The sequence below is a fragment of the Podarcis cretensis genome, assembly GCF_951804945.1.
Source record: "Podarcis cretensis genome assembly, chromosome: 8".
In the NCBI taxonomy this organism is placed as follows: domain Eukaryota; kingdom Metazoa; phylum Chordata; class Lepidosauria; order Squamata; family Lacertidae; genus Podarcis; species Podarcis cretensis.
Genome location: NC_137177.1, coordinates 79,145,125 through 79,159,262, shown reverse-complemented (window position 1 = coordinate 79,159,262; position 14,138 = coordinate 79,145,125). Strand labels below are relative to the sequence as shown.

Here is a 14,138-nt window from a genome sequence, read left to right as displayed (position 1 = left end):
AAGCTGGCAGGGCCACCCCCTGGACTGGGTGGCAGACAAATCGAGACTGGATAAGGGCAGATTGAGATGGGTGGGGCACAGTCCCTTTTGCCCTAATGGGCCAGCCTCTGCTGTGTGCCTGAGGGGAACCAAAGGCAGCAAAAATAAGAAACTATGCACATCTTCCTTCAACTATGGCCACATTCACACTATGACTCCACTTTAGTCAGTCAGGACTGCTTCCTACAGAAAATCCTGGGAACTGTAGTTTGTTCCGGGTGCTGAGAGTCGTTAGGAGACCCCAGTTCTATCGTTCTTACAGCGGTTTAGCATAAGGTTACCAGATGTCCCCATTTCCCAGTCCCCGGATTTACAAATCAGTCCCCATACAAAATCCATTGAAGTTGAAAAGCGTCCCCGGAATCATTGAAAAAAATCTGGTAACCTTAGTTTAACAACCGATTGCTCTGGGAACTGTAGGTCTGGGAGGGGAATCGTGAGCACCCCCTTTTTAAAAAACGACAACTCCCAGGATTCTTTGGGGAAAACCCTGGCTGTTTATAGGGTGCATGCTAGGTGTGGATGTGGCCAAGGGCACCCCCAAACTGGCAATTCTCCCACCACCAGACACCGCGTACAACTCTCCCACATCCTTCCCGATAAAATTAAAACACAAGCAGGTTCAGAGCAAAGGTAAGAGCAGGTAAAGCGCAGTTCAAACTTGGGAGCAGGGGGAGAGCAAGGAGAGGAAAGTGGAATCGGTTTTCTTCCAGACATACAAAAAAATATTCTTATAAAACTAGACACAGAAATCCAGCAAGTCAGACTGGAGTACAAAACTGGTTCAGAGTTGGAAAAGGAGACCCCTGTCCCCTAAACCCCACAGGAAAGGGTATCGGCATCATTCCATCCCCTGCCTCTCCTACCCCCATATCCATGGGGGAAGACCTACCCTGCTGGGGTTTGTCACAGGATAGGACAGGCTTGGTGGCCTTCAGATGTTTCAAACTACAAGAGGTGGCTGCTGGGCATTGGAATTTCATGGCCCTCGCTTGCCATTTCCTGGGTGTCATTTGTGTACTCAGAGTCCTGCCCTTAGACAGAATCATAGAAGCGTAGTGCCGGAAGGGGGTGTGAGGGTCATCTAGCCCAACCCCCTGTAAAGCAGGAATCTTTCACCCAAATGTGGGCTTCGAACCCACAACCCTGGGGTTAAGAGTCCCATGCTTTACTGACTCTGCTATCAAGGTGATGACAGGCAAGACCCAGATCAGCCTCCTCCAATCTCGTACCCTGTGGCTGTTCCTGGACTCTGAATTCCATCAGTTCCAGCGATGACTTGGTCCAACGGTCGGGGCTGATAGGATTGGGAGTCCCCAAAATCTGGAGGGTGCTAACTTGGGGAAGGCTGAGCCAGGGCTTCAGATCACCTTCCTTTTGTAACTCTGGCAGGTCAGAGGGGAGAGCTGAACCTTACACTCCTGGCCACCCTTCCCCAAACTCAATATGCCATCAGACTTGAGAGTGGTGAAGTGGTTAGAGTGTCGGACTAAGACCTGGGAGACCTGGGTTCAAGTTCCACTATACAACAGAACCATCCTTTCCAACGCAACCCTCTTCCCAAGCCTGGCAAACCCAGAATTGGACTTGATAATCAGATAATGCTGATTATCTGAATACAGTGGTACTTCGGGTTAAGAACTTAATTTGTTCTGGAGGTCCCTTCTTAACCTGAGGTACCACTTTAGCTAATGGGGCCTCCTGCTGCCGCCGCGCCACTGCCGCACGATTTCTGTTCTCATCCTGAAGCAAAGTTCTTAACCTGAGGTACTATTTCTGGGTTAGCGGAGTCTGTAACCTGAAGCGTCTGTAACCCGAGGTACCACTTTATTTGGAGTTGTTATTTTAACCCTTGTACAACTGTACGCATCCTACGTGTTTGTTTCATAGTTTCGCTTTTCGTCCTTTGATTCCCATCTGTTGTTACAGCTGCTCTCTCTGTTTTATATACATTATAAAATGAAATTTGTGGTTGTCTCCCTCAACTCCTCGGCTTTGAAGCTCACTGGGTGGCCTTGGGCCAGTTGCTCCCTCTTGGCCTAACCTCCCTCCCTCGCAGGGTCATTGTGAGGATTAAATGATTAAATAAAGAGGAGAATTGTGTATGCCACCCTGAGCTTCTTGGACAAAAGTTGGGGCACAAGTGCCACAATTCGAAGCAAACCCCCACCAGCCCTGGCTGTCAGGGAAGCCATCGCTGGTGCTGATGGGAGTCGGAGTCCTGCAGGGTTGGAGAAATTTGAACCCGGGTTCTGCCCGCCATCCCCGCACCCTTAACCCACAGTAAGAGCAAGACTCTTGGGGGCACAAGAGACATCCTGGAAACGGCAAGTGAGGACTGTAATTGAAAGCATCCCTGGACATCTTCTAGGACTTCTGTGGGAAAATCCAGTTTGGGGGGAGAAGAAGAAACGATATCCAAAGAGGCCATTGGGGAAACATTGGGGAAAACTATAGGACTGTCCCATTGGGCAGAGGGATCTTGAATCCGCTTCTGAGCAGTGCCAGGCAAAGGCACAGCCCCACCCCGATGGCCACCAGCACCCCTGCCAGGGCCTTCAGGAAGGAAGTCCGGCTGCGGGTGAAAGAAGGGGGCCCCATGATGCTCAGCAGGGCGGTGCTCACAGTCAGCGTGTAGACGATGGAGACCCCCGTGTTGAGGGCCACGATCTTGCCGAACTTGGCAAAGGGGGCGATGATGCAGAAGAAGAGGGGGACGGTGGCCATGACGGTGGTGATGGCGCTGGAAACGATAGCTACGCCCACGTGGCTGACCGCCTCGATCGTCCTCCACTGGCGGCTGGAGTTGGGGTCCTGAAAGGAGGAAACACAAGGGGGGGGGGAGAGAAGTGTGTTACAAAAGAAGATAAAAGTGTCAACATTGAGCTAAAGCTAAAACAACGGCAGATCAAAGCCAGATTTAAACTTGCCGTCAAATTGCAACGACGACAACGACGACGACAACAACAATTTATTATTTATACCCCACCCATCTGGCTGGGTTTCCCCAGCCACTCTGGGCAGCTCCCAACAGAATACTAAAAACACGATAAAACATCAAATATTAAAAACTTCCCTAAACAGGGCTGCCTTCAGATGTCTTCTAAAAGTCAGATAGTTGTTTGTTTCCTTGACATCTGATGGGAGGACGTTCCACAGGGCAGGCGCCACTACCGAGAAGGCCCTCTGCCTGCTTCCCTGTAACGTTGCTTCTCGCAGGGAGGGAACCACCAGAAGGCCCTTGGCGCTGGACCTCAGTGTCCGGGCAGAACAATGGGGGTGGAGACGCTCCTTCAGGTATACAGGACCGAGGCCGTTTAGGGCTTTAAAGGTCAGTACCAACATTTGAATTGTGCTCGGAAACGTACTGGGAGCCAAAGGAGGTCTTTGAGGACCAGTGTTATGTGGTCTCGGCAGCTGCACTCTAGTTGCCGCATTCTGTATTAGTTGTAGTTTCTAGGTCACCTTCAAAGGTAGCCCCACATAGAGCGCATTGCAGTAGTCCCATCTAAACATCTGGATAGGTTTGGCCAAACGATAACCCTTTTTAGAGCAGGTACCTGCTTGTGTATCAAGGGGCAGGGAGTTCCAAAGTTTAAAACTCCATTTTAAACCTAGCAGTTCGAAAGCACGTCAAAGTGCAAGTAGATAAATAGGTACCACTCCGGCGGGAAGGTAAACGGTGTTTCCGTGCGCTGCTCTGGTTCGCCAGAAGCGGCTTAGTCATGCTAGCCACATGACCCAGAAGCTGTATGCCGGCTCCCTCGGCCAATAAAGTGAGATGAGCGCCGCAACCCCAGAGTCGGCCATGACTGGACCTAATGGTCAGGAGTCCCTTTACATTTACCTTATACTAATAGCCAAACCCTGAATTTGTCCCAGTAGTGAACCAGACCAAGAGGGTCTCACTCCTTCAGCATTTTGCACCAACTGCAGCTTCTGGACCAAGTGCGAGGGAAGCCAACACAGAACACACTGGAGTAACTTATAGTCTTGAGACTTGCGCCATTTGTTGTCATCAAATCAAGAAAAAGTATTTATTTAATTTTTTTAAAAAAGGACAGCTGTCCTACCTCTGCCAGGTGAAGTGGCAGGTTCTCTCCTGCCAGAAGGAACCCTTCCACAAGATGGACGCAATAGTCCACAGAGGAGCCGACAAGGATGGAGAGGGAGATGGCCTCCACTGCGCCCATTTCCCAGCCGGACAAATACATGATGGTCACTACTAAGCATACGACCCCTGCAGGGAGGACACACACACAGAGGTAAGGAAAAGAAAGTTCACTATGAACATTAGGAAGGTCTAGCTGGAGAGCTGCTTCCAGTCAGAGCAGACAATACTGGGTCAAATGGACAGATAGTCCAATCAGGCAGGTTCCCGCGTTCTCAGGAATCCAAAGTTTCAAAATCACAACTAGGTACCTACCTAAAATGGTGAGCAGCACAGAAAGCAGGAGGAGCACGTGTGTGGTAAAGATTGCAACAGCAGCAACACAAATCACGAGGGAGAGGATGAGCCCATACAGGGCACTCTGCACACCTGGAAAGGGGGGGGGGAGAGATTTTATTTATTATGTTTAAAACATGCACACAAACTGTTTGTCCAAAGAATGCAGGGAGGGCTGTAGCTCAAGTGGCAGAGCATCTGCTTAATAATAATAATAATAATAATTTATTATTTATACCCCACCCATCTGGCTGGGTTTAACCAGCCACTTTGGGTGACTTCCAACAAAGTATTGAAATACAGTGGTCTGTTAAACATTAAACGCTCCCCTAAACAGGGCTGCCTTCAGATGTCTTCTAAAAGTTTGGTAGTTATCTTTCTCTTTGACATCTGGTGGGAGGGCGTCCCACAGGGCGGGCGCCACTACCGAGAAGGCCCTCTGCCTGGTTCCCTGTAATTTGGCTTCTCGCAGCGAGGGAACCACCAGAAGGCCCTCGGCGCTGGACCTCAGTGTCCGGGCAGAACGATGGGGGTGGAGACGCTCCTTCAGGTATACTGGACCGAGGCCGTTTAGGGAATTAAAGGTCAGCACCAACACTTTGAATTGTGCTTGGAAACATACTGGGACATGCAAATCACTCTCAATTCACAGTGCCTGCAGTGAATGGATGCTCCCAATTTGCTGCCATTGACCCCATTCACAGCCATCCCTGGTTCTCTGAGTGGCTCCTTGAACAGGAGACGGAGGGGAGGAAAGCCACTTACCTATGATCTCCATGAAGATCTGTTTCCAGTGCTCACAGGTCTGGAAGCCCCGGCGCAGAGCTGAGCCCTCGGGGAACTGCTGGAGCTGATCCTGGAGGAAAGTTTCCCACTTGAGATAGTCAGAGTAAGTTTGAAAGGACGACTTCCCTTTGTAGGTTGTCTGAGAGAGACAGAAAGAGGTTCCCACTTCAGTCCTCAGGGTCCGCCTTCTTAGACTCCAAACTGAGATCGATCCAGCAGAAATCAACATTTCAAATATACTGGACAACGTTTTTATAGAAGTCACTGTCCAATGATGCTGAGGACGCCCCGTTGAGGTACATGCTGTGAGCCTGCAATATATTCTTTTTGGTCTGAAGTTGCATCAATTTTGCATCTGTGAACTCCTTCCTAATGGACGCCAGTTTCCTGTGGGGATCTATTTGGACATCTGAAGGGCTTAGATGTTTGGCTTAAGATGCATGCATTGTTGGTGACTGTATCTGCAATAATGGTGGAGGGGTTTTTCGTTACATATTTTGTGCTGTTCATATAGTCTTCCTTCCTTCCTTTTACTTATTCAAGGCACCTGCTGATTATGTCTCCCTTACCCAATGAGGGCTAGAAACTTTACTTGTAGAACTCAAAAGAAGCGGGTGGGGATAACTTTCTTAGTGCAGAAAGTATTGATCTGATGTGTAGAGATCTTTTCTTTCCTATTCTACCTAATTCAAGAGGGTTCTGGAAGGTTCCTGATGTTTGGGTTATTCCTTTAGAGAGACTGATTTCAGCTGGCTTAAACTGATTCTCTTATCTCATAGAATCATAGAATCATAGAGTTGGAAGAGACCACAAGGGCCATCGAGTCCAACCCCCTGCCAAGCAGGAAACACCATCAGAGCACTCCTGACATATGGTTGTCAAGCCTCTGCTTAAAGACCTCCAAAGAAGGAGACTCCACCACACTCCTTGGCAGCAAATTCCACTGTCGAACAGCTCTTACTGTCAGGAAGTTCTTCCTAATGTTTAGGTGGAATCTTCTTTCTTGTAGTTTGGATCCATTGCTCCGTGTCCGCTTCTCTGGAGCAGCAGAAAACAACCTTTCTCCCTCCTCTATGTGACATCCTTTTATATATTTGAACATGGCTATCATATCACCCCTTAACCTCCTCTTCTCCAGGCTAAACATGCCCAGCTCCCTTAGCTGTTCCTCATCTCTTATGTCAAAGTCATGCTGTCTATAAAAGTAAGGCCAGAAGGAGCCTGGGTTTCACTTTCTCTTTCTATCTCTCTTCCTTCTGATATGGTGTTCTGCACATAGTATACTTAGTGTTAAGGTTTACACTTATTATAAGTTATTGTAAGTTTAAGCCTGCTGCAACTGGATTTCTTATGGACAGCGTCAATCCTGAATGCATTGGATTTGTGACCATTAGGCTCATTTGCCTTCTGTAGCAGTAAAGCTCTGCTGGATGACATACAATTGCCTCTGGTCTATTTTGGGGGAATCCTGCAATGTGTTTTAAGTTTTTACTTGGCTAACTATACATTGGAATTCTCCTCTGGCTCGATATTGAGTAGAATTTCAATGACAATAACACACACAAAGGAGTACACAAAAGAACAGAAGGTTGTCATCAGGGCTTGTCCTGCTCTAGAGTAGACCCAACTGAAGTTCACAGACAGGGTGAATTCAGGTCCATTTATTTCAAGGAGTCTACTCTGAGTATATAGCTCAGCTGGCTCAAAATCCAAAGCAGCTGCAATGGGGGTGACAGAATTCGGGTGGGGAGTCCTCACCGACTCGAAGGCCATGGAGATCCATAGGACTTTGCCTTCCTTCACCCCCACTGCCCCGTGGGAGAGCTGTCCAGGAAGGAGGTTTGGCTCGGGAAGATTCTTGCATTCTGGGTGCAGCATCTGAAGGACAGTGGAGATACTGTATCCTAGAAAGACAGGGGGATAGATAGATGTACGGTTCCTTTTTGTGCAACCCAGAATACATAACCATCATGGTAAGGCTAAAATCCATTAACTTGAGCTCTGAGTCAATGTATAAACAAAAACCCGGCTGTATAGACAAGTGCTCAGAGCCCTCTCCTTTATCAGTTTGTGATGGCAAGGATGGCCTTGACTGTACCAGTAGAACAGGGAAGACACGTCTGTGCCTTATCTTAGATCCTGACCACAAAGACGCACAGACCTAGTCTGGGAACAGTGCCAGAGGGTGTTCTTGGAGATGGTGACCTCTTGCTCCAAGATAAGAATAGAAACAGGAAGATCCTTTTATGGTCAGAAGTACAGGAAGGAATATCCCTTTATGGTCAGAAGTATAGGAAGGAATACCCTTTTATGATTAAGAGTGCCAGAGCAGGAACATCTGTGATGTCAACCTGCATGTACAAGCTGACGTGGTTGGATTCCTGGGGAAGGGGGAGAGGGTGCCTGGAGGATATATATACTGCATGAAATTTCTCATTTCTTTGGACTTGCTGTGGACTGACCACGCAGGTGCCTTTCTGCTGTTCCGGAGAGCAGAAATAAAGAACTCTTTCTCTGAACCAACCCTCAGTGTCACTTGACTTCCTTCCTTCCATCTGGGAGCAATGCAGAGCCCACCAATCAGTAAAGTCTAATAAGGCTACACTAACCCTGTTTGGCTGTGTTCTAACTTGAACACTGGAGGCAGTAAATACCAGTTCCTGGAAACTGCAGGAGTGGAGAGTTGCTCTTGTGTTCGAATCCTGCTTGTGGGTTTCCCACAGGCATCTGGTTGGCCACTGTGAGAACAGGATGCCAGAACTAGATGGGTCATTGGCCTGATCCAGAAGGCTTTTCTTTCTTTTTTTAATAATTTTAATTAAATTTTCTGTTTTACAATTTAGAACACTCATTTAAACATCCTTAAAATATCAGTGACTTCCCTTCTTCCCTTTCCATGGTTCATTTTGCATAGCATAAATCCCTGCATATTTTACATAAACTAAACCATTCAGTATTCCATTATTAAATCCATCAAAACTTATTTGCACTGTTGAATTTATCTTAATGCTGCCAATGTTTTCAAGTGTACACAATTTCCCCCCATATATTCAAGAAACATTTTCCAGTCTTCTCTAAATGTGTGTTCTTCTTCTTCTCTTATTCTATATGTTAAGTCTGCAAGCTGCGCATATTCCATCAGCTTAAGTTGCCATTCTTCTTGGGACCTCATTCGTTTTCCATTTTGGGGCTAATAAAACACGGGCCGCAGTAGTGGCATACATAAATAACCTTTTCTGACGCCTGGGAATTTCAGTCTGAATTATCCCCAACAGAAAGGACTCTGGTTTTGGGGGGAAAGTACTTTTAAACATTTTTTTCAATTCATTATGGATTATTTCCCAAGACTCTTTTACCCTTTTACAGGTTCGCCATATATGAAAGAACACTCCCTTAACCTCATTGCATCCAGCAGGCTGTTCTTAGGTTCTTATCTTACCTTCTCCTGAACTCCAGCTTAAGACTGTGACTAAATGAGTATTGTTTGGCTTGTACATTCCTTGGCTTAAAAGTTCTTCTACACACAAAGCATATTTAAACTATGGAACTCCCTGCTACCAGAGGCGGCGATAGCCACCGACTTGGAAAGCTCTAGAAGAGGAATGTAAAAATTCATGGAGGAGAGGGCTTTTGAAGGCTACGAGTCACGATGGCTGTTGGAGGCAGCATTGCTTCTTGTGAGAATGTTCAGCGATGCAGGTGAGGATATATTGTTTGACTATATCCTTTTCCAACTTGTGTTAACAAGTTCCAGAGTAACATTCCCCTTTTTAAACTTGCAGCGGATGCATTTGCTCAGGCTCACTAAAGCCTCTATAATAACTGTTCTGGTATTTTCCCCTTATTCCCTCATAAAGGTAAGACATGACACAGTCTTCTATAAAAGTATAAAAAAGAGTTTACTCACATTCTGTTCACAATCAGATCCCAGAACCTGGAAACTATCTCATAAGGAGACAGTCCCTTTGTCCTCACTTGGCTGGAAGCCAAGAGAGCATCTTTGGCCAAGCAGATGTTGCTTCTTCAATGCATGTAGTCAAAGAGAGAGAGATGGCTGCCCTGCCCTGTGCTTTTGTCGTTACCTGCACAGGTGAGGCCACGCCCACCTCTAGTCACATGCAGAGGAAGTCTGTCCCAGCCCAGAAGGAAACAGGAAGTTTACCTGCTGGCTGGACAAACATTCCTCCCCATGTGTAAACATGTTCACTCTAGGAATGTTGTACTTGACTGCTCTTGTGTTTCACATCCCACACTTCTGAGTGGTTATCACAGGAGAATCTTGGCATTCAGGTCTTGCATGTGGGCTTTCCATTAATGACACCTGGGTGGGCAATATGAGGACACGATGCCAGACCAGATGGGCCCCCTTCGGCCTGATCCATGTATATATAACCCACATTGCGGCCATCAGAATAGGATCCACTATTTGACTATTCATTCAAAACCCTAAAATGTATTTTACATAATGGACCTTTTATTTCTATTCTTTGTGTATTGTATTTTTGTTTTATTGCTATGGCTGACGGCTGACACAAAGAAAGATTCATTCATTCATTCATAACCCACATTGTGCGTATCAACTTGGTTGGATTCACAGGGTGTTTCCGCTTATGAAAACCTACGAATCTGATGGCGCATAGTAAGTGGCGATTGTGCTGTCAAAGCGCACAGGGAGTTGGAAATACTCTGAGATGCCTGGTTCGTGGCATGTTAGCAAGGCATTACTCAGAACTGTGCATGCACTGAGCATTATAAATATCTATCATCTATCTATCTATCTATCTATCTATCTATCTATCTATCTATCTATCTATCATCTATCTAGGAATAAACATTTGGAAATAAAAATGATACGTATGTGTTAGGTTTCCAAGGGGTTGCTCGAGAGCAAGCAGGCAAATGCCTCCCTGCTCGGCTGTTTGATGCCAAACTCTCCCGTGGCTGGCTCATTCACTGGCAGAATCCGTGAGTGGGCGGTCCTTAAACCTTCCCCAGCAGAGTAGTGTCTTGACGCCCAGTCTGCGCCTCCCCTCTTGGCATGGAAGGAGGAGCTGCTTCCCACGATCTTTGGGGGCTCTCTGTAATCCATCCGGCTTTTCCCCTCTCCCCCCTGAGCCGATGGCAGTTCCCTGACAGCATGCATTATTATTTTCTTTGAAATTCACCGATTTTACAATGGATGTCACAAGCAATTGGGCAAACGATCATAGAATCGTAGAATTGGAAGGGACCACAAGGGTCTAAATTTAGTACATGAAATGCATGATTTTTTTTGTTCAACGTGGGGCTCGAACCCACAACCCCGAGTTTAAGAGTCTCCTGCTCTACTGACTGAGCTATCCTCACTTGAGACTACCAAGAAGGACAGAAGCATAGGCAAGGTAGCCAGACCCTGGACCCCAGTAGTTTCCACTGGCTCCCTCCCCTTTCCTGTCGGTCCTGCATACCTCTGTGATAACAAAGACCCCCCTACTCCAAATGGTGGGCCACAAGACTGGAAGAGGAGTCGACATACCCGAGGGCAGGCACTGGGCTCCTCCCGGCTTGACCAGCTCCACGTTGCTGGCAATAGCTTTGCAGATCCTGCACAGGTTTCCAATCTCTTTGAAGAGGTCGAAGCCGTCATCATAGATGACGCTGCCCTTTCACAAGGAGACACAAACAGAAAGAGACAAACACATGAGGCAACGGGATCAAGTCGGGAAAACAGAGACGCTGCTGGAAAGGGCACTCCAGGGGTGTGTGTCATCCAGACTGACCCTCAGCCCTGTACGGGATCTGCAGCATGGGAAAGGGTATGATGGCAGCATTCCATGCAAAATGGCTGGTGAGTTCAGGGGCAGAGAATCTGGGGGTTTTTTTTGTAGTGTTTTTTGACAAAGTAATAACCATAAATAAGTAATGAAGGAATGGGTTTCCCAAACCCAAAACTGACTGTGCAGGCAGTTTGAAACTGCACCAAAATCCCTATTTTTCCTTAGCTAAAATCCATTAACTTGAGCTCTGAGTCAATGTATAAAGAAAAACCCGGCTGTGCTCAGAGCCCTCTCCTTTATCAGTTTGTGACGGCAGGAATGACCTTGACTGCACCAGCAGAACAGAGAAAACACACCTGTGCATTATCTTATGTGCTGACCACAAAAGACGCACAGACCTAAGTCCGGAACAACGCCAAAGCGTGTTCTCAGAGATGATGACCTCTTCCTCCAAGATAATAGGAAGAGGAAGATCCTTTTATGGTCAGAAGTACAGGAAGGAATTTCCTTTTATGGTTAAGAATACCAGAGCAAGAACATATGTGATGTCAACCTGCGTACATAGACTGACGTGGTTGGATTTATATGGGAAGGAGGGAGAGGGTGCCTGGAGGATATATATACTGCATGAAACTTGTCATTTCTTTGGACTTGCTGTGGACTTGATCACGCAAGTGCCTTCTGCTATCCGGAGAGCAGAATAAACTCTTTCTTTGACTCAACCTCTTTTTTTTTTTTTTTTTTTTTTTGGGCTTACTTCTTTTCTTTTTTTTTTAATAATTTTTATTCATTTTTCAAATAGATAACAAAAGCAATACAAAACAATATAATTTCAATCTCATCATTTCATACCCTTCTTTCTTTTGACTTCCCCGTACCTCCCCATCCCTGCATCCTTGTTTAATAGTTCTTTAGCAACCCTTAGGTCCTCTTTGACTCAACCTCGGTGTCATTTGACTTCCTTCCTCCTGTCCCGGAGCAACGCAGACCCAATAAGGCTACAATAAGAATCAAAATGTGCACCCCACCACCAAGACCATTCCATTGGAACTATCCAACCACCCAAAATTTCGACATCTCTTGCGATGGTTTGACCCCCTTCTACAAACTCCCTCCCTATCTCCGCAAAATCATTCCTCCTGCATATTCCCTGTCTTACCTTAATGGCACATGTTAATTTATCATGAATAGCTATATCCCACACCCCTTTATACCATTCTTCCGTTTTATATTCTGCTTGCCCCTTCCACTTCCTGGCTATCATAATTTGTGCAGCCGTCAATAAATTTGCGAGCAAGTCCTTCCTAGCCTGCGAATCTTCCATCCCATTGTAAATTGATAATAATGTTACCCTCTGGACTTTCGGTCAGTTTTAACCCAGTGATTTCTGTTAAGTCTTTAAACACCCTATGCAAAATAATAATAATAATAATAATAATAATAATAATAATAATAATAATAATTATAATTATAATAAAAATTGTACATATTTACACCCCCACCACATGCGAACGTAATTCCCTGTTTCCCGGCACCCCCTCCAACATAACACTGAATATTCCTTGTTTATTTGACTGGCGTTAAATACCACCTCCAAATTAATTTATAATAATTTTCTTTTATTCTTACAGACAACATTTTCAACGTATGTTTCTCCCTTGTTTCCCCTCAGCTTTGATCTATTTGCCCTGCTGTCTCCTTTTCCCACATCTCTTTTAACTGATCTTCTTGATCCTCCTTTTCTAATAATATTTTAGAAATTTCACTGGTTTCCCCTTTTATACAGTGGTACCTCAGGTTACATATGCTTAAGGTTACATACTGTAATGGTTCTAGGGGTTGCTCGTGCGTAAATCAGTGCCACGCTTGGCTGGGTTACCTGGGTGAACCCTTTCTGTCCGGACAGCCACTCAATCGCTGGCAGAATCTGCCAGTGGGCGTTTCTTGAACTTCTTCCAGCAAAGAAGCTCTTTGACGCCTAGTCTCCGCCTACTCTCCCTGCGTGGAAGTCTTCTGCGCAGGGAGGGTGTGGGCAGTGGAGGACCCGTGCTCTCCCCGCTGGTCTCCGGCGAGGAGTCATGGAGCCCCCTCGCCGATTCCCCCATCTGCCCCCCTTCTCCACTGGTGCTACGCTGATTTCCTTCCCCAGCAGATGGGCTTCCTCTCTCCCTCCTGGGACACTCTCCGGCATCCCTCTGGAGCCCTCCCTCCTCCTCTGGCTCCGATGGCAGTTCCCTGACACATACGCTTCAGGTTACACACTCCACTAACTCAGAAATAGTGCTTCAGGTTAAGAACTTTGCTTCAGGATGAGAACAGGAATCGGGCTCCGGTGGTGTGGCAGCAGCAGGAGGCCCCATTAGCTAAAGTGGTGCTTCAGGTTAAGAACAGTTTCAGGTTAAGAACGGACCTCCAGAACAAATTAAGTTCTTAACCTGAGGTACCACTAACTGTATTTTCTTCCTTAAGAGTATCTGTTTTGCATGCAGCAGTTCCCAGTTTCCATCCCCTGCTGTGTCTCCAGGCAGCTTCAGAAGTTCTGCAGTCATATTGGACCGTGATTCCCACTATCCCTCGCTGCCCTGGTTCATCTTCTTCTCTGCATTTGCACCCCACTTGTTCTAGCCTGGTCCCTTGTAGCAGCAGAGAACTAATCCGGGGAGATCAGAGAGGGTCTTGCATCCCTCCAAACCCTCCCACCCTGAGCAAGAAGGCAGGTGTACCATGTCTCCGATGACGTGGTTGTCCATGCGCCGGGAGCGGTTCACCCCTAGGATTCCGAACACCACAAAGACCATGGCTCCCGTGTCCACAAGGGGACGCACTGCTGGTTTCCCGCAGCTAGCGTTCCCACAAGGGTTGAATCCAGAAGTGACGGATAACTTGACTTTAGGGGAGGCTGGAGGAGAAGATGTACAAGAGAAAGGATGTGATTAGGATCTTGTTGAGGATCGTTTGCTTAGTTTAAACTTAAGGACTTATGAAGAGCCAGTTAGCTGGGCCAGACCAAAGACCCATCTGGTCTAGCATAATAATAATAATAATAATAATAATAATAATAATAATAATAATAATTTGTTATTTATACCCTGCCCATCTGGCTGTGTTTC

General features: G+C 46.5%; 1 protein-coding gene across 5 annotated transcripts in view; it reads right to left on the bottom strand.

The window, feature by feature from the left end:
* Window positions 1-2,355: 2,355 nt before the first annotated feature.
* The window catches only part of DISP3 (dispatched RND transporter family member 3), a 99,050-nt gene continuing 87,267 nt past the window's right edge, over window positions 2,356-14,138 (bottom strand). For all 5 annotated transcript variants that reach the window (XM_079986759.1, XM_079986761.1, XM_079986760.1 and 2 more), the window contains exons 15-21: window positions 13,752-13,927; window positions 10,788-10,914; window positions 7,031-7,176; window positions 5,252-5,411; window positions 4,466-4,579; window positions 4,113-4,279; window positions 2,356-2,853 (exon numbers count right to left, since the gene is read on the bottom strand). In XM_079986759.1, coding sequence (XP_079842885.1) covers window positions 2,491-2,853; window positions 4,113-4,279; window positions 4,466-4,579; window positions 5,252-5,411; window positions 7,031-7,176; window positions 10,788-10,914; window positions 13,752-13,927 — 1,253 coding nt within the window. In that variant the 3' untranslated portion in view covers window positions 2,356-2,490. The remainder of the gene's footprint in view (window positions 2,854-4,112; window positions 4,280-4,465; window positions 4,580-5,251; window positions 5,412-7,030; window positions 7,177-10,787; window positions 10,915-13,751; window positions 13,928-14,138) is intronic.